We start from the raw sequence: 20,559 nt of genomic DNA on the forward strand, positions 1-20,559 counted from the left end.
TCTAGGCTACTCATAAAATATGATGTATGATGAGTGACAACTAAATACTACATGAAATTAGGTTTGTGTCCACCAACAGTGTTTTACAGGATATGCTTGATAATGAATTATGTCACTCACACATGCACTACTTTTAAAAGAGTAAGTGGTTAAGTTTTATCAGTATGGAGTTTTTCCCCCCAAACCAAAAGTTTGTCAACAGAAAGATTTTCTCAAACACTATGGATAGTAAATGCATTCAAATGTTGTACTGAATACACTTTTCAAAACTGTCAATTCAATTTATGATGTGAGGTAAGCACTTCTGAAATGTAAGGGCGGGAAATGAGCTGTTTTATTAATACGGATATCCAGTACGCACTGATTACTTTCCTGAATGACTAAGTTTTTATAATACAAGCCATAGTTTTACTTCCTTGTATTGTCTAACACGGAATAAAAACGCTGCTCATGACAAAAAAAAAACTGTTTCTAAGAAAATAAAAAGGGGAATTCTGGGACAGTGCAGAAAGCTCCTTTTTCTTTATTTCAATTTTAAATCTGGCACATACTTAGCATGCTTAAACAGAAAAATTGAAAAATCATTTTTTTGTGTATGGGTTTTATTGGCATACACACATATTCCTTACAGTCTCTGAACCTTCAGTGGAATATAAAGATTTTGCTTGAACCTAGTAATGCAACATTCACAAAAAAATTCAAAAAGCACTAGTTTACTGCTAAACTTCAACAAAGCGCACTCATTTTTGCTGTGCCACATGGCATACCAGCCTAAGTGGAGGCAAAAGTAGAGACCTATATGGTTTGCAGGTCTAAGGCACTTATTTTTATTGTCAAATCTCCCATTTCTGATTCATGATTTTAACAAACATTTTACATACAAAGCTACTTTCAGAACCACAGCACACACACAATCACACATGCACACACACGCGCACACACACATATTATATGCACCCAGTTATTGAAGCATCTACGTAAGCTACTTAGCTGACAGTGAGGCTAGTCCTTCTGTTAGAGTGATTTTGAAAGCACAGGTATTGTGTGTTGCTGGGTCCAGAGTAATGTTTAACCTGGAGAATTCAGTACATCATTCAAACACTTCATCAAAACTTTGGTTTCATATTCCCCATGCTATATTCAGATGAGGTCTCACCTGGTCTAGTTGTGATGCTTCACACCAAAGGCTGGACTGCTGTGTCACAGAAATGTAAGACACCGACAAGAGGAAAATTTAACCTAAAAGCACCAGGGAGACTTATCTGAGCATAACATGGTAACAAGATGAGTTCCAACTCAGTCCAATTACATACTGTACATAAAAGCCTTTTTTTGCAGAACTTTGTTTTGCAAAACTTATTACTTATTACTATAAAAAAGCAAAAAATAGGCTTGTCTAGAGAAGCTAGAAAGTAAGAGATGTGCATTGGTCAAGTAGTGTCCTACTGTGGCAGTTTAAATGGCAACATATATCAAATTCACTAGTAGCTATACCTTCCTATCCCAGTTATTCAACCAACATACGGACTGTAAAACCTGTGAGGGGGTGGAGACACATGCTGCAATAGGTGTCAAGTAGTCAGCTTTTATGTAATCCAACACTCTACTCATTTTAGCAAGTGGATTCTCCACGTTTCAAACCCAACAGTGAAATCCACATTCCAAAACATTATCAACTTGACAGTTTGTTTCATAATAATTGTAAAAAATATAAGGATTGTAGTAAAAATAGCCCCAGAACTAATGTAGGGCGCAGTGATACAATCAAATATGACAGTACTGAATGCAAGGGATTCTAATAATACTCTTTGCTAGCCCCTGAATCTAACAAACATCAACACAAACACTTAAAAAAAAGTATAATAATTAACATAGCAGAGAAACATGAACAAGTCAGCTGAATAATAACACATGGCCATAGGGTAAATCAAGTATGGAAGAAGGTGATGATGTGCGCCCTCTCCTTCATTGCTTCTTTTTTTAGGCCTTCTTTGTGCTGGTCTTCATCTTTTCAACCGTTTCCTGTGTTTAAAATAAGAATAAAAAAGAGGGTAGAGACAGTGTGTCATTTAACATACTGACATTTATGAGAAACAAACCTATAACTTGATGTGATTTATCCATTAAAAGCAACATTGCGATTTGAATGACTGAATTTTGTGTAAATGTGGCACCAACAAAGATACGTTTGTTTAGCGGCTTTGTGTCCTTCTGGAGTACAGAGTACACGACCTTGCTGATTCAGCCGTGGCCTCGAGCCAGAGCTGTAGCGCTACAGTACCTTGTTAGACTCATGCTATGCCGTACACAGTACACAAACACACAATAAGAGACAACAATAGTAAATTACAGTAAATACAAGGCCACCAAGATGGCATATTAGGGTAGAAGCCTCTAAATACCGAGGTTTTTGAACCACGTCGCTGTTTGTTGCCTCAGTAAGTGATTATAATTGATGTAGGTCTTTAAAATGTGTCTTTAAAATGTATATGAATTACACATAGTCAATATCCTCCAGCAGCAGGCTGCAGGATATTAACTAACTTCATATATCTAAATCACTTGCACTAAAGGTTTGATTTGGCACATCCCTACCCTTACAAGATATAATAATAAATAAATAAAGATGCTGCTGGTGATTATTTGGCTATTTATATACTGTTCACAGCCAAACTTTTATTGATCTAATTTAGAAAATATTTCTTTATTTCACAGCATTTGTTTTATTGTTTCACTTTTCATGCCATGAATCATAAAATTGCTGATACCCTGGCTCGCGGTGCGGTGTTAGTTTGTCACATAAAAATGTACACCTACCAACTCCGCTGTGAATTGTATTGAGCTGACTGAGCAGTTTGATTCAAATGCTCTCTCTAGAAACATATTGCAAGTGAACAATGCTATATCCTGAGGATAAGTAAAAAGCAGACACTTGGGTTATGGCTCACGTAAGTTATATTTATTGACCTTATAGCCAAGTAGAATCTTATAAGCAGCAGACAGTAATGAAGCTTTAAAATCCACTTCAAAAGTTGTGGTTATGGTTAGATAATTTGTCATTTTGGGTGGAGAAATTCTGGGATGCGCCTCTTGATTTATTTTTATATTATTGATTGATTGCATTACAATTTCTATTGTTCCCAGGGCTTTCAGATTGCAAAGACAAACCTGGTGCTTGTTGAGCTCAGCCACACGAAGGTTCCACTCCTCCTCAGTCATCTCTACGCCATCATCTGCAGACTCATCCACAGTTGCTGCTTTGTCTGTACAGATAAACCGACAGTCAAGGACACAGTCAAGGTTTACAGGGCACTTGTTTTAATAAGTGTGTTGTTTGAAATTATCAGAAGAGCAAATATTGTAAAGACAGTTTCCAGTCATTTAACTCACCAGCACAGATCATAGCAGTGCAGACCCAGTTACCGCATGCACAAACACAGCGGTTACACTCTACTTGGGTCTCTGCTCCATCTTCATATGTCTCATCCTCCAAGGCACATTCTGCAGAAAGTCACGTGACAGATTACTGAGCCAGGACCACAGATAACAGAGTATAGCAGAGTGATAACAGAAACAGTGTTAGTGATATCAATGTCTATGTCCACAAATTGTGAAAAGGCCTTCTCACTCATTCAGTGCTACATGTGTTGCTTTGGCTAGTTTTGATTTCCTAATTTAATAAATGATTTTTAATTAAAAAAACTGAAACATATGAGATATTTAAATATTTAGGATCAAAAATAAAATTTCAATCACCAAATGGACCCTGTATTTGTGTGCCTTTCGTGTCTATGGTTGTTTGGGCAAATTTTGGTTACTATCATGAGCTCCTCACAAATTCAAACTTGTGGGTTCTGACTTTGTTTTAGGGTTAATGTTAACTTATTTGTGATGGATGAGGTTAGGGTAATGGTTTAGGGAATGCATTATTTCCAATAGTGTCTTCACAGCTATAGTAAGATCGATGTGTTTGTGTGTCCTTGACTCTGGTGAAGCTCTGGGGTTCGGTGCTCTGCAGCAAATATTTTCTTTGTGACGGAGCAATGCCTCTGCTTCCTGTGAACTTTATCCCAGATATATTGGTGTCATATGAACCAGCATAGTGAAGTGGTTACCACAAAACTGACTGTGACTCAAACTATTCAAAAAAAGAGTAGCAATTTAAGGCTTCCTTCTACAGCTGGGAGTCGGGACTGGCTGATCAAACTCAGTGTGCCATACAGTATGCTGGTTCTACTGGTGTGCAACTTTATGTTACATAATGTAAAAAGACTGCAGCTCACTCTTCTCTGGTGGATTGAAGCCAGGCTTCAGGCAGTTAAGAAACTCATCAAAGCTCAGCTTCCAATCAGCGTTTTCATCAGAGAGCTCAATGAGGGCATCTACACACAGGCTCCTGGTAAGCACATAAACAGAATAAATATCAGCTTCATAATAGAGTTATTTTATTACTTGTGTTTTATACCATATAGCACAGGTGCATATGACAGTGTAGGCTCCCACTAGAGGCCTTCAGTAAAGTTTGCACAGGCCCACACAGGGCCAGAGACAGCATAACTTAAAATAGCACAACAGAATAAATAGGCATCATGGGACATGAAAATGTTTGAAGGGAAGTGAAAGACTGACAAAAAAAAGAAATGAAAACAGCATTTTCCTTGCATCCAGCCCTCATACACTTTCACCTTAAAAAAACACACCAACCTAAGCAGCCTGTTGCTCTCCTGGTCTGCATAGGACTGCATCTCCACGACTGAGTCATTGTGCTGGATGAATTTGAGGAGCTCTGCAGAGTCCAGCTGAGAATCACCATTGTCATATGACTGCAAAAAAACATAACCGGAGATTGGAAAGGCACAGTTCACAAGACTACAGTTTCACAACAAACTCTCAGACTGTCAGATACCAACTGTTTTCAGTTTTTGTCATGTGCCCATGTACTGCAAATAGAACAAAACTTAGAAAGAGACTATTGATACTTCAGACAAACAGGTACAGTAAGTCCAGGCTTCCAATAAATTAGCAATCACTGCCATAAAATATAAAAAAAATACAGTTGCTATGACAATCAAGTAACTCTGATGTCAAGTGGTATGAACCTGGAGCAGAAATAGCTACTAAGTGAATATTTAATGGATATGGTAATTGCATTACATCTTTATACAGTATGAATCCACACTTATTGCTCACAGTGAATTAACATCAGGGATGCTTTGTGATAGTTGTGATTATTCAGACTTTTAAATAAAGTCTCTATAAGCAAATTTAACAAAGATTTTAGAAAGTTGGCATTCAAGGCAGTGGATCTTACAGCTATTATGTGACTACGTATTGCGTTGAAGACAAGCTGGAAACATGTTGTTATGATGGGAAGAACAAAAAATACTACTCTTGAAACAAACTTTTCAAAGCACTGTCCGTACTTGACTTTACTATGTCACTCATGTCAGCCCATAGAATGGAGAGGATGCTCCTCAACAGGACATTCTGAGGTGGCTGGATTAGACCCGCATAGATTTATAAATTGTGTAGAATTCTGTAGAAAGAATTGTGCTGACCATATAGTGTGCGGTAAAAGAGACCATTGTTCATTTTGTGATTCCTTACACAGAAAAGAAGCCCACCTTGAAGTATTTGAGCAGGATGTCAGAGAAATTGGATCCTTTCGCAAACCAGCCTTCTGGTACAACTTCAGTCTGCAGCCACTGGATCACACGATTCCTCAGCTCGTTGCGGTCAGCAGCATAGCATACGACTGCAAGGGTAGGAACAATTCCGTAGGTCCGATTATCCTTAATAAATAATCCAAAGCATAAAATCTGCCTTTCTAGCTATTTCACACCTTTCCGTTTATGCGCATGTCAGCATTTCCATGTTCATTATGTAATTTCTGTTAAACCCTAAACTATAGTTAGTCCACAGAGTTAATAGTAAGATCTTAGTGTCTTAAATTGTCCAAACATCATGCATTTGCAAATTCTCCAACTCATGCATACATGCCAAAACTCACCTGGGCTGGCAGCTGCCTGCTCTGTTTTCTTTTCTATTGGTGAAAAAAAAAAGAGGGGGGGGGGGGGGGGGGGGTGGGTGGGTAGAAGATAACATTTAAAGCAAAGAAAATAAAATAAACAGTTTTGACTTGATTATCAGAATTAAACTTCTGGTCTGTAAAGAGGACAAGCTTTGCCACAGCTTTGATCAATGACCAGGTCAGTGAGGACACAATTGTGTCATCACCAGGTGTGAGCTAGGAAAGCTGACTCAAGATAAGAACCTAATATTAGCTGTATGAACAGATAAGTTAAGGCCAGGCGTGAACGTAAAAGCAGATTGGCTCAGTGACGTATGGGTGGCCTTATATGGTTGCCGGTCAACCTGTTCACCTCAGGTATCAGTTACTTAAATATGGGCGAGTTCAGAGATCAGTTCAGATAACTATATACTGTACACTATCCAGTTATCAGTACTTGCACCATTGCTCGAATGAGGTCGGGTCAAATGCCACCCTACTGAACAAATGCTAAGCTGATGTTTAAACTCTCTACTTCACACATTTTACAAATCAGTGTTTGATGACAATCCGAGATACTTTAATATTTTAATGTAATACCTAGGGCTAATATGTTGTGGTTTAGGGCCAATACTAGCACATCAGGTTTGAATAATAAATGTGAGAGTGTGTACAAACTGTAATGGGTCTATGCTGAAGTAACAAAGCAATAACAAAACTGGACTTTAGCATTTGAGCTTCGATCCTGCACAACACGATTCCTTACAACAGAACACTTGGGAATAGGGGATACACCAGTCCGATATGCTATATCATAGTCCATAGTCTTAAATTATTTTTCATAATAATAATTCTATTCAGTAAAGGTTGTTTACATTTGAAAAAAGAGAGCAGTGATATCAGATTTAGTGCTAGCGGAAAACCTTGGTTGACGTACCAGAATCAGTACTGGGAGAGACAAAAGCAAGATTTAAGGATCCCTAATTCAACAGTAAAATATTGTTCACCTCTACCATGTCCTGTCAATGGATTACAAGATAAACATACAATTATCAAAGAACACATACAAATTAATCTTTAAAGTCATATTTAAAGTATTTATGTAATTGTGGACTTTCCAGGTATAGCTATGTGGAAGTTCAGTCACGTCAACTTCTTGGAAGTTAGGTCGAACTTCCAACTTCTTTGTTCCAACTTAGAAGGAAAAAATTCAGTTGACATGACTCAACTTCCAGATTGTATGGACATGGTGTCCAGTTGAGTACCTCTAATGGACTTCCTCACCATACTCACATTTGGCACGTCCTCTTGTAATCAAATGCCCCTGACTATCAGCACACTTTAATACTCCTGATAAAATATTGAAGTCCACACATGTAGGTGTAATTTACTGTACTGTAAAAGGGACCTTGGCAACAGTAGCTGAAACTAGTATTACCAAATTTACCAACCCGCTATAAATGTAAGCATGCATGAGACATCCTAAAGGACATTTTAACATCCACAAATCCAAAACAACTGGGCAAACTCAATTTGATTAGGCACTAGTGGACATTGTAATGGGACATTTTGACAGCAAACATTTATGTTGTGTTGTCTTTCTGCGTGCTGGTGCTGGTACCCTGGCAGTGTCCATCATGTGCCACCTGAATCTTCAGTCCAGTCAGACAAGCATCTCTGTGGAGCTCACAGTGATTTCTGTAGGTCTTACCGTTACTGCCACACACTGATCTCTTGTGGGGCTTACAGCTCTGGAAACAGATAAAAGAAAATCAAATGAGAAAGTAGAGAAGCATTTAATCTCTAAAGCTTAATTTAGTTTTCTTTCGTTCTTATTTTCCCCTATATCCTAAAACTCCTTCGAATAGGTTTAAAATAAAATTTAAATCAAACTATTCCATTTTGTAAACAATTAATGCTGGATAACAGAGTGGGCGAGGCAAACAAAGGTCATTGTAGGGCCATTGATTTGTAGCAAGTTGATTAATTTTAATAAAAGCTTGATATCTCCCAATATATTAACAGACTGCTTTATTAATTGATGAGATCATGTCTTAATAAGGGTCTCTTTCAAAATCTATAGTTTAAAAAAAATACCGTGTACATTACAAATGTGTGTGTTGTGTTAAAGTAATACATACACAGGAAACATGGTGTTGAATGATATTCCAGTGTACGACTACAATGTAATGGTGTGCTGGGCTGCAGTCATGCACCCACCCCTCACCTCTATACAGAGACAGCTGGGCTCCCCCTTCTCATTGACAGCACACTCTCTGCCGGCTCCACAGAACACATTGGCACACACTTTGCTCTTGCTCTGCAGCTCCTGAAAAAAATACAAGTACAGTGTTGACATTTCAGAAATAGCACTGGGTTCTGCTAGTTTTCACACACATGGCGGCACTGTTGCACTAATGACTGGGCCTTTTGAAATCACTGTGAAAGCATTGACCACATTTAACACATATACCTAACACGAATACGCACGAGGGATTGAAATCCAAATGTTATACTTTCCTTTGTTTTGCTTTGTTCATTAGTATTTTCCTCCAAAATGCCTGGCTCATAAGCAAGTGTGCAGAGACCTTGTTCATGAAAGTTAGAACTATAAATTTACATTGCCACGCGTAAAAAAAACAACTTTGGTTTTAATTATAATTGCTCAACAGTAAAATGTGAGAAATGTTTCTTTAAGTCTGTATTTCTGGGTCACTTATCAATAGATTCTGTCGCGCTAATAAAATATATCCTCTAGGTGGCACTATGTCAACAACATGGTTAATTTCAATGGCCATTACTTTGTGGTGATGATTCTGACTGACTTGCAATTTTGCACATTTTATCTATTAGAAATGCAGAAGGCAGGATTTCAGTTCTCTCTAAAGAGTTTGACAGCAGTTTTGTTTTTAGTGCAGGACTGTCCATCAACAGGTGTTCTGAAGTTTATTAATACAACTTATTTTTACACAAAAACTAACATTTTCTATTAGAGAAATATCACATTTAGGGGGTCGTGCTCTCTAATTGCTTGTTATTGCCATATCAGTGTTCTTTAACACCTTAATGTCCTTTATTAAAAGTTGTGGTTGCCATGTCAACAGTCTCAGGCTCAAGAAGTGACAGCTGACCAAACTCCACTTACAAAGGAACTGACATAGGGAAGCAAATGTCTTCATCTCAGATCTGTGTGTAAGTGTTACTGGCAAGCAGGATTTGATCTCTCTTCATTTAAACCAATCTGTCAGCTAAATAATCTTTCTGTTTTTGTCTCAATTATCTTTCCTATTAAATAGCAATGTTTTATTTTCTCTTGTTAATGTATTATGCCTGTGTTTCTTCAAATTTCTTTTGTTTGTTAGAAAAAATCTTTAGTGATTTGCCAAGAAATTGTGTTTAAGCTACAAACTAATCAATGTAATGACACCAAGCAGACATCGATAAGCTTTTTTATGACCCTCATTAACTCCTTTCTTTCCTATCCATGTTTCTTTGTATATGTGTCTACTTTCGAGTGTCCACAGGGTGTTTCCACATCTGGAGTCTAAGCTGTGTTTTTTGGGCCCATTCCCATGCTCTGTGAAATCTTTTCTCCTCCCAGTTTCTCTAGACTCCCCTCCTCCTCCCTAAGCCCCTGTTTCCTGCAAGAGTGAGACAGATATGTGGCCTTCTGTGTTTGCACGTGATCTGGCTTCTAAGCTGCTGTGTGTTTATGACTGCATGGTCTGGTATGTAGGTTAAAATGAAGGTGGAGGAGGGAGATGAAAAAAAATCAAATTGTAGCAGCTCTATTCTAAAGTGGTGAGAGGGTGGGGATTGTTGGTTTCAATTCGTTTCTATGCATGATTTAAATACACTAACACACTTGCAGTCCAACGCTGAGGTCATGGAAAATCTTCAAAGTAGCCCCTGTGGCCTTGAGCGTTTTGGACAATTGACTTTGTTAGACACAGATGGGCTAGAAGTCTGTTGAAACTTTAAGAAACATCCAATGGGAACATGAATAATGAAAGGCTCCTTACATGAATCTGGTACAAAAGTAAACCTCTCCGGTGTGTCTCACTTTGAGTAGAATGAGCAGAACATCCCTGACATTTAGTTAATGAGACTCAAAACCTTTTATTTTCTGCTTATTCAAGTGGATTGTTGCTATGGTGAGAGCATGTACAAGCTCCTGTTGTGGCAAGATCACAGACGTGTCAATCAAACAAGACAAATAAAACCAAGTCCCCTAAAGAGATCAAAGCAGAGCCGATTTTATGATTGACACAGACTGACATTGCTAGACAAAGCAATTGTTATGTCGCCCCAACCAAATCTCAGCAAACCACAGAGGAGAAGTTTTGGATCTGTAGTTAAGGTGGTTATACCTCATGCCTATGTTTAGCCTGTAGCATCCACTGTCAGCATGAATAGTAGTGGGAGGACGTAATATTATATGCACTATGGTTAAGTATATTTACATGATTGTGATCATAGCTGGAAATCCATGCAATATAGAAAAGCTATTTATTCATCTGTATAAATGAATTAGCCAGGTTTTTGATCATCTGTGTGTGCACCCAAGTGTCTTCACGATACCTCCAAATCCTTGTCACTTCCCGGTGTTATTTCTATACCAGCAGTTTAGCTTCTGCCTGCCTGCCGTATTTGGGTTTACTAGGTTTGATTTTCACTAGTTTGACGTGAGAACAAAAAGATACAGCTAGCTGAGAAGTTTGATATTTTCAAACAAGAAATTTTTGCTTTCTTCGCAACAGTTAGATGAAAAGTAATCTGTCCAGTTCTACTGTGACACCTTTACAATGAATAGGAAGTTGAAGTCATCGGCATGTTAGTTTAGCTCAGCATAAAGAGTAGAAACAAGGAAAGACTGATGGCATGGTTCCGTCAAGTTTCAGAAACCTGGATAAGCAAATAGGTATAATGTTTACATGCACAAACACATAACCAGGATTTTCACAAAGCTCACATTCACTCAAATACTACAGTTCATCCACATGCACTCATTACAGGGAACTACAAGTACATCTTTTTATCTCTTTGTCAAGAATTTAAATTACCTGACTGTTAAGAAGATTAAAAGATCTTAGTGATCTTTCTCACAACCCTCAGTGCATAATTTTCATCTCCCTATCTCTGTGTGGTGCCTCTCAGTTCATGTCCGGTGTACTTTAATTTTATTTTATTTTATTTCTGTTGCTTTGCCCTTTTACAGCTGCAAGAGACCTTCCACTAAGCTGAGACAAGCCTAGAAGTTGGAGGAGAAAACTAAGTAACACTGAGAAGAAGTATAAAAGAAAGAAGCTGTGAAGAGACTCTTTTAAGAAACAGGTACAGAAGATGGCACACAAGAGGTGGGGTTGTGTGTGCTCTGAAGTATTTTTCTCTCCTGACACGTGTTGAATGGCTCCTGCTGAGGCAGAATGGTGATAAAGGGCAATGTATTCTTGCTTTAGTATAACAGAATTTAAAAATTACTCAAGAATTGAGGATACAGGCAGTATGACATTTGTGTGTGTGTGTGTGTGTGTGTGTGTGTGTGTGTGTGTGTGTGCGCGCACATGTGTGATGCACCATTGGTCTAGCAGGACAATCAATGCTTCTCTCCTCTGAGTGTCACTTTACAGCCACCGTGAATCCATTCCCCCAATGAACCCTGCTCCTCATTAGCACAGAAAACATTGATTTATAGATAGTGAGCCCCCTGCCATGGATACGCCAACCGTGATAAACAGCACAAAGAAAGCCATTAAATACTGAATTTAACCTTTCTGTTAATGAATTATACAACCATTTGTTTTTTTGTAGTGACTAATATCACTTTAATCATCTTGATCGGTTTATTGGGCACACAGAGCCTCATTTAATACAATCCAATAAAACATCTCTGCAGTAAATCCTTTTCATATTGAGTTTTTCCTATTTCAGACTGTGCTGGAGACGTGTTGATTTACCACCATGTTCACTGTGGAGGCTGCTGTTTCTACTGTTGCTTTACTGTGCAATATAAAAACGTGAACGGTGGTTTAGCTTGAGTGGCATTAACACCTCAGTTACGAAATTTCAACAAATTAATGTAATAAGCTTTGTCATTTTAGTATTTGTTGCAGGCTGTTATCATTTTTACATTTATCACAGTAATCTAGTAATCTACTCACTGTATAACATACAAACATCTAACAAACAAACTCTTTCCCGCCAGTCTCAGTCTGAGGTGGGTTTTCCTGATTAAAATTTTAAAATTTGACAACTTAAAATATTGAGATGAATATATTCCAAGAGGGCAAAAGGTGATAGGCAATCGATTATGTTTAAATTCATTATGCTAGCTGCAAGAAAATGACTCTTCATGACAGCCTCCAAAACATTTATTCTCAGACCAGCAAAAACTGTGACAAACCTGAGCAGAAAAACGATCTAAATGGAATCAGGTCATTTGGTTTAAATTTTACAATATATAACTATTGAATAAAATAAAAAAAGGTAAATGATTATAAAATGTATTAACATGTTATAGAAAAAATTGCAGACGTTAGATCTTCAGTGTAAGAATATGTACATGAACCCGTCTGCGAGAAACAGGTTTGGCATGACAGCTCCTTCAGGCTCGCTTCTTGCAACAGCTGTGTTTCTAACGCTTCCTATCAGTTACATGGACTCAGCCAGATGCAATCGGATGACAAACACATATCACTTTCAATACATTATACAAGCACCTCTTAAAACCACCATAAGAGATGTCTGATATTGTACAGTACGAGACGCTTGATTGACGCTTACTATTTGATTGAAGCAGTCAAATAGTTATTAAAGCTTGCTGTTTGTGGCCTCAAGGTATTAAGTTGTCTCGAGATTTAGCTGCTTTAATTTATAATCAACAAAGCTTTGCACTTGAAACTGATGAGGAAGGCCACTCTCTATGCTAAATATGAAGTGACAGCAAGTAGCAGGTTAGCTTATAGCATAAAAAGTAGAACCACATATAGTTTGTCCAACAAAACAACAAGTAAAATAACAAGCTGTGGCTTTAAGTGGGGACAAGACTAACAGATGGACTAACAAATGTCCACACAGCAAGGCAACTTCACCCTCACCTCTTCATGCAACCCAGTCTTTATCAAGTATGTTTTTAATTCTAACAAGGTTAAATAAAGGAGGAAGAAAATAAGACAAAACCAAAGAATGTAGACTTAAGAATGGACCTAATCAAAAGAATCAGAAAATAGGGGAGGGGTGCATTCCTGAGCTATGTTGTGCCTCAGCTGGGGTCTGGCAGAGTTCATTTTGAGCCAAAATCTCCAGTATCTAGGTCAGAGAGATGCCCCTGGTCTCCCTCTCTTTCATTTCCCGCTTTTCCCATGTTGTCTGTCCAACCTTCATCGGCCTTATGATATATGGGCTTGTGCCAGCAGCAAAAAAGACAGGCAGAGCTGTAACCGAACAGCTCGTCTTCTCCTGCCCATAATGACCTCCCTCACACGTCTGTTTCCCTTTAACCAGGCCTTACCAGAAGACACTGGAGCACAGCCAGAGCCCAATGAGAACCACTCTCTCTACAACCTCAACTTTAACTATGATCCAGTTTCTTTCTACAAGGAATTAATGTGAGCTTGTGGCTATACCCATCACACAGGGGAGAAAATTTACAGACTGTCATCAACTCTGCTTTTGAGTCAATGGAGAAAGCTATAGTATAGTGTTTGCCCTCAATAATTCAAGCGCCTGCGTTCTCAAACTCTCCAACTTTTTCATGCTTCTGAAACTATTCAAGTGTATCTTCATACATATCAAATCAGGTTCAATCTAATTTCTTCTGTTCTCAATAGCCTCTTGAGATCAGATGTACAGTAAAGCGTTCACTGAGAAATACACTCAACACTACACAACATTACACAATCTATAGGCTTCGTGAATTGCCTGCTTGCTATTTCATGGATTTTACACAGCGGTAAATGAAGAAGAAGTAGAACTTGCATGCTTTGACTAATAAGGCAAATTAAGAAAGATTTCAGTCTGTTCTAAAGATATGAGCACTACAACTGTGGGTGGTCTCAAACAGTCTCTGAGGGGGCCAGGTCTGAGATTAAACCTGCAGAAACAAAAAGGAACCCTGGGTAACGACCAGCATACATTGCTCTGTCTGTTCTCAGTGTTTCTTATTCACTGTGAAAGGAATGCACCAACGGACAGGATGATGTCACCGCAGTCTGCAGCCTCACCCATCAGAGCTAGCAACTACACCCTGAAAGCAATGGTAAGATAGAAAAACAAAAGAAAAAAAGAAATAGTAAGACAAGAAAAATGACAGAAAGAAGGGACTGAGATAGAGACTTAAAGAACAGAACTGAATGTAAAAAAGGAAAAGCTGGAGAAGAATAGCCGGAAATAAGTCACAATCTGGGCAGAGCAACATCTGCTAGCAGTTAAAATGCTATGAGCACAGCACCACCCCCTCAGCTTCCCCTCCCCCTGTTCACCCTCTTGTCACACTGCATGGACAATAATGTCCCCTGTCCCCACAACCTAACCCATGTCAATCCTATCAGAGCTCATGTTCAGCACTCATTGTCTTTTCCTGAGTAAAGTTCCAACTTTGTCCTCCCTTTGAACTTAGATTTGTCTCACAGCCATTGTTAGACATTGCCATTTTCTCCAAATCCTTCCCTAATTTTCTGTCTTTGCCCATTTTGTCATTCTTCTCTCCCCTGTCTCCCACCCCTGCTCTGTTATGGGCATTTTTCCACTGCCAGGAAAGGAGGGAGGGCCCATGCTCTGCTCAGGCTGAGGGAATGAGCAGATTCCCTTCCCTCTTCTCTGCTGGCTTTGAGGCCAGTATTGGGGCTTATGTCTGGAGCATGTTTGTAGAAGGAAAAGGGCCTTTTACAGACTACAGGATGTGACCATTAAAATCTGTTGAACTGTAAACATGCATGTTTCCACAACCTTTCTTGTCTCAGATATGGGGCTGTGATGATACACTCACCCAAATTTCGCTGGGACATAGACCAGGCTATTAAGGTCTAACAGGAATTAGAGTATCATATTTTAACCTATATTTATAGTTGGTAGTTTCACGTAAGCCAGTTTCAGTTGGAGATTAGGGCATTAGGCGATAATTATTTTTCTGTCAATTAAGTTACTGACAGCAATCATTACTGAAACACTCAAAAACCTTGTTTCATAAACCATGTTAGAGTTAGAACAATCCTTAACAAGACACTTTGAGTGTAGGTGTTGTCAAGGTATTTTGCCTCACTGTGGAAAGTCTTAATAATGACCACTGGAGGACACAATGACAGACAGCTAACGCCAAACAAACGGCATTTCACATGCAGGCCCTGATCTCAAGGTGCGTTCACTACACAGCAGCATGCTGTGCACATAATGATCTCGGTTGAAAGTAAGTGGGTGGTATGAAGTTTCCTTGTCAGTTTATCTTAAATCCGACATTAATTTTGTACCGTATTGAAGTGACCTTACCTTGGAATTCCAACAATGTTTTACATGTCAGACTAATGATTTGATTTATTGTCTTTGACTCTGAGCAGAAAAAAAAGTGAAAAACAATATGAAATTGTTGCACTTTATAACCTACACTCATGAGGCACCTCTGAGGGTTTGTGAGTGAACTCATTTAAGCCACCTATATGTTTTTAACTTCCTAACTTCTAATATGCATGGTGCATATTAATTATCTTCTACTCACAAAGCCTAGGAGTAGAAATTAGTGCTGCTCTTTGTGATTTGTGTGCAAGCGTTAATTTATGTGTATAGTGCCTTCAAGTGCAGAGTGCCGGTAATAATAAGATAGCAGCGCAGCTGGTAAGCTAAATGAGGACTCCTTTTAAGCCAAGCCAAGGGTGAAGACAACACACTGCAGGGACATGAAACACAGCACCCCCCAACCCCCCTCTTTTTTTTCTTCCCTACCTTCTCACTACACAGTCAAATCTTACCTCACCCCTGGTCTCCCCCTGCTATAATTGCATGACTGTGGCTTCATCTCCTCTCTGTTTTACATCACTCTGTCTCAACAACCTGCACAATCCGTCCGAAGTATCCATGACTGGATGTTGAGCAACAGTAATTAGAGCAGGCTGATACAGACAGAGGACACAGCGTCCCCTCATGTTCTCTCCACCTGGGCAGATATTTTTAGCCCACCTTGAATGAGGGAGAACAGGCATCAACATGGCAACATGGCAGGGTGCCTGAGAGGCTGTGGTTCAATCAGACCCTGCTATAAATGCAAGGTCTCCACAAATGAGCCAGCTTTTCTTCTTCTCTTCTTTGTTATCCTCTCAACTCTTGGACTCTCTAAAATGACAGAAGAGCTTATGTGGTTGTTTTTGTGGGCTGACTTCCTCTGGACAAATGTATATTTCAGGATCCAGACTCACTGCAGATAATTGAATTAACCACTATGCCATTCTACCCTCTTCATGGATGATGCAGGATAATACAGCACTGCATGCTGTAAAAATAAACACTTTTCTGTTTCTCTGTGTATATGCGTGTGTGTGTGTGCGCGTACTTATCCCCCTGAGGCTGCAAACTCTTATGACTTTCACTGTGCCTGCATATCAGCCTCCTTTGCATATCAAACTCCATGTGTGTTTGAGTAAAACATCAACATTTTATTGACAAGATGCAGATCTCATTTCCAGCTAGCTCATATTCAAACACACAGTTTTCCACTTTGAGTCTTGACCCAGGCCACTCTGCTACACTACATTTCTGAGCGGTTTAAAACACTTCAAATTTCCACCCAAGGAACCACATGCCTCCTTCATAGTAAATAAAGATTTTAATAACCTACACTCATACGAGAACTAAAAACATCAATTAGCTAAAGGTTCTGTTTAAACAGTGCATCCAGGTGGAGGCACTTTACTTTGCCTAAGGATTCAGGTAAATAATAAAAAAGTCACCTCGGATACAGCATGCTAACTGGCTTTATTTCCTATTTGAAGGAGGGCTGGGTTACTTTTTAACAACGGTTTGTGTTTGCAGAGCTCTCAAAAAAGTTGTTTAATTATACTATTTTCCTCTTCTTATCTATATAATTAACACAACAGTCTTGTAAAATAGCATGCAAAATAACAGATTTATGTGTCCCACCCCTACTTTGTATACATCTAATTCTAACACACATCCATTTACCTGAAGATAACCTGAATACAGACCCTAAAGCCTCATCCTGCGAGGTCTTTGCTCCAACTTGTTGACCTCCTTTAAACAGTACACTGGTATGTTACTTCAAGCCCTTCCCACACCAACAAGTCAACAGGCCATATATTATCAGGCTAATTACAGCTGAAGAATAGATGGCTCCCCATTAACGTCTTGGGTACACTAAACAATCACTGCTGTGTGCTCCTTCTTCTGCAAGCAATACCTCACAGATCATGGCCAGAAATCCAATAAACATGCACACAATAGCACATTTTCCAGTGAGCAATAGATATAGGGACAGAAGTGGAAGGACATGAGGAAGGACCAGCATGTCAGTTGCTGGCCATCTGCATAAAGCTAAAAGGGAGGAGAAAATAGGTTTATCTAAATAGGTGTTTCCTATGTACTTTAGTCGTATGAAATCTATCCTCTAATTAGACATCAGCTAAAATGAAAGGATGTCAGTCCCCTTTTTCGGTAAACAGAGGAGTCAACACAAAGCCAGATGTTCAACAGCTGTGTCCCATGCAGGCCATTAAGAACCACCTGGTTTGTTTAGGTGTGTTGCTATTTCTTAAGGGAGTAATTCTGAGAAATCCACTTGATCGTTTTCTTACTAAGTTTAAGATGAGATAACTGATGTGAATATGAAGCTTTAATGATCAGCTGGTTAGCTTTAGACTGAAAACAGACGAAACAATAAGTGAAGAGCTAATGTTATGTGGGGGGGTCAGTTGCCAGGCAACAGCAGAATACTCCAGGAGGATGTTACTGGTCAATTTGAACATGTCCCCTAACTAGATTGCACTTTAAAATTACAGTTGGGTTTTAAATTAAACAAACAATCTTCATGCTAAGCTAAGCTAACAGGCTGCTGCCTGTAGCTTTATATGTAACATGCAGTGAGTTTGAGTTGCAGTGGAGTGAGAGTTTTCTCAACCTTCTCTTGGTAACAAAGTGAAAAATCTAATTTCACAAAATGTCAAGCTATTCCTCTGGGGCCATAGGCACATACAGTGATACCTGTTTGTACAAGTGATGAGACTTTATTCGTCTTGTTGGAGTTGGACAGCCCCTGTGTGCCCAGACCAGCTTCTCTAACAGCACATTTATTTACTCAGGGGCTGGACAACTTAGCAGTGGAGTGTGATACCCATAAGGTGAGTATTGTCACAACCTTGAGAACATTCACTGCTCCTGAGTACACAGACAAACACACATGCTCCGTGAGTGACCACCCAAACATTGTGTTTATGTGCCATGGAGGCAGCTGCTGGTTGGTGGAGCGTTTTGCAGAGCGTGGAGCATCCTAAAAAATTGATGCTGAGTGCCATCACACCACAAGGCCACAGGGTGTGTATGATGAACACAAACAGAAGCCCTCCCTCTGTCCTTTTCACAGCTGTCTTTGTTGTCACCTTTGCCCTACAGCCGCTTTTGCCGTGCTGTTAACATAACAACTCACAAAAAACAGAGAAACAAGTGTGTGTGTGGTGCAACAGCATAAGGTTTTGTTTCAGTTAACAAACCACAAAACATGCACATGCCTATCTGGTGCCTCATGTGCGCAATGATGATTATAAAGAATAAGAATGACCGTGCTGCTGAAAGAAACTCTTCCACTGGCAATTTAGCTCATAGCCACGAGTCTGATTGTCCCCATAATGAAGCCCATAATTGCGCAGAGTGCCAACAATACCTAATTGGCTGTTCAGACTCTGAAAACCCAGCTGTAAACGGCCCAATCTACCACAGCACCGCGATGTCTCAGATAGTGGACTGACTGCGATCTTTACCAGATGGGCTCTCAAACAAAAAGCATTGTTTGTTAATGTTACTCCAGACACTTTCGATTGGGAATCGTTTAGTATAAATGCGAAGCAACATTTCGGACTAAATTCAAAACCTACTGGTTTCCTAATGTTAATATTTTAATATGATAGTAAGAATAAAGGGAGATTTACCTGAGCGTTACATAGCGCCACGGCCAGCAGCAGGAGCACAGCGACACTTCGCAACATCTGGACGTGAAACAGAGAAAGTGGAGAAACAAAGAGCACATGAGTTTAACATCTCCATCCGTTTCCACGCCAGTTCCCGGAGAAGACTGAGTAAACTTGAACTTTTAAAGTGCTACGTTACCATTTCCTAAAAGCTTGGAAATTAGCTCGAAGAAGGGGAGCGGGTCTTGAGGTTCGTCGGGACGGAGTCGAGCAGTAGGTTCCGCGATTTCAAGAAATTTGAGGAGCAGTGAGGAATTCGTGCCAGTCCGTCAGTCTCTCCTCCTCCTCTCTCTCCGCAGCGGCCAATGAAAATGTCTGGAGTCGTCGGCGAACGTTTACAGAGGGGGAGGAAACTGGGAAAGTGTGTGTGCAACCCAGTCTCCGTAAATGATGTGTTTGTCTAAATGTGTTTGTTTTTTACAAATGCATTTTGCAAGACACGTAATTGTTGCCATGCCTTGCTTCAATATCTGAGCTTGTATGTGTGTGTGTGTGTGTGTGTGTGTAGATCAAAATGTGATGTTGATCTTATCGTCTGTCTTCAATAGTGCACTATTTTCTACTGGCATGATCCACATTATTGTAACGACTAAACCTCAGCAGTTTGTTAAGTTTGTTTATAATGAAAGCGCCCAGTGGTCGAGTTAGTTTCACCGCAGAGCCACAGGGGGCCGAAAAAACTACAAGCATGACGAAAGTCCAAATATTCCTACTTACACTGCCAGCAGATATCTGACCGAGTCGCCTCATTCTTCTTTGTAGTGTACAGACTTTCTACTTTCTCCAATATTTAGCCACTGACAGTGGGTTAACTGGAATTTTTGCACGAACGGTTGTTGTTAATGAGAGTTTGATTGAATCCCCATTAAGAGTGTAAATATGTTCTTACCTTATAGTGAATGTTTGATCAATAACATGAACAAAGATTTTTTTCATCCAAGTTCAGTCTAGCAATGAAATAAATATTTTATTTGTAAATATTTTATTCAACAAATGAGGGATACACTGGATTTTGTTATAATAAAGTTATAATAAAGTGGTTAAAATAGAGATTATCAATTGAGTTAATGTGCCCATTTATGATGCAACTTGAATGAATATTTTTTGGTTGTGTAGCCTTTGTTTTTCGTATTCAAATAATTTCCGTGTTACATCCTATTTCAGCTATAGTTAGACTGCCACTCCCCTCATTTACCAGGCAACTGATACCAACTTCTTTATAGCCATGTCCTTCAATCAGACCTGCCTTCACAGAAGCCTTGTATAGAAAGATCTTTTTCCCCACATACTGAAAGATTCATGTTTAAATGTTCTTATGATTTCAGTATTTCAAGATTACACAGCACTGGTGTTCATGCTCCAGTGAGG

At 39.3% G+C, this 20,559-nt stretch overlaps 1 protein-coding gene across 1 annotated transcript; it reads right to left on the reverse strand.

The window, feature by feature from the left end:
• Positions 1 to 505: 505 nt before the first annotated feature.
• On the reverse strand, positions 506 to 19,491 carry LOC137132704 (follistatin-related protein 1-like). The gene is made up of 11 exons (XM_067515559.1): positions 19,331 to 19,491; positions 19,153 to 19,209; positions 8,238 to 8,339; positions 7,632 to 7,761; positions 6,011 to 6,043; positions 5,625 to 5,755; positions 4,705 to 4,823; positions 4,284 to 4,396; positions 3,391 to 3,501; positions 3,169 to 3,263; positions 506 to 2,022 (listed from the first exon to the last, which is right to left on the reverse strand). Exons 1-11 carry the CDS (start codon positions 19,331 to 19,333, stop codon positions 1,981 to 1,983), a joined length of 936 nt encoding a protein of 311 aa, XP_067371660.1. The 5' UTR covers positions 19,334 to 19,491; the 3' UTR covers positions 506 to 1,980.
• Positions 19,492 to 20,559: the final 1,068 nt, after the last annotated feature.

The sequence above is a fragment of the Channa argus genome, chromosome 9 (assembly GCF_033026475.1).
Source record: "Channa argus isolate prfri chromosome 9, Channa argus male v1.0, whole genome shotgun sequence".
NCBI lineage: Eukaryota > Metazoa > Chordata > Actinopteri > Anabantiformes > Channidae > Channa > Channa argus.

What these genes read in the sequence shown, in the direction of transcription:
- LOC137132704 (XM_067515559.1), bottom strand. An exon ending in TGGCGCTATGTAACGCTCAG is followed by an intron (nt 8,340 to 19,152) that starts GTAAATCTCCCT and finishes TATTTTTTTCAG; the next exon opens with GAGCTGCAGAGCAAGAGCAA. An exon ending in GCAGGCAGCTGCCAGCCCAG is followed by an intron (nt 5,756 to 6,010) that starts GTGAGTTTTGGC and finishes CTACCCTTGCAG; the next exon opens with TCGTATGCTATGCTGCTGAC.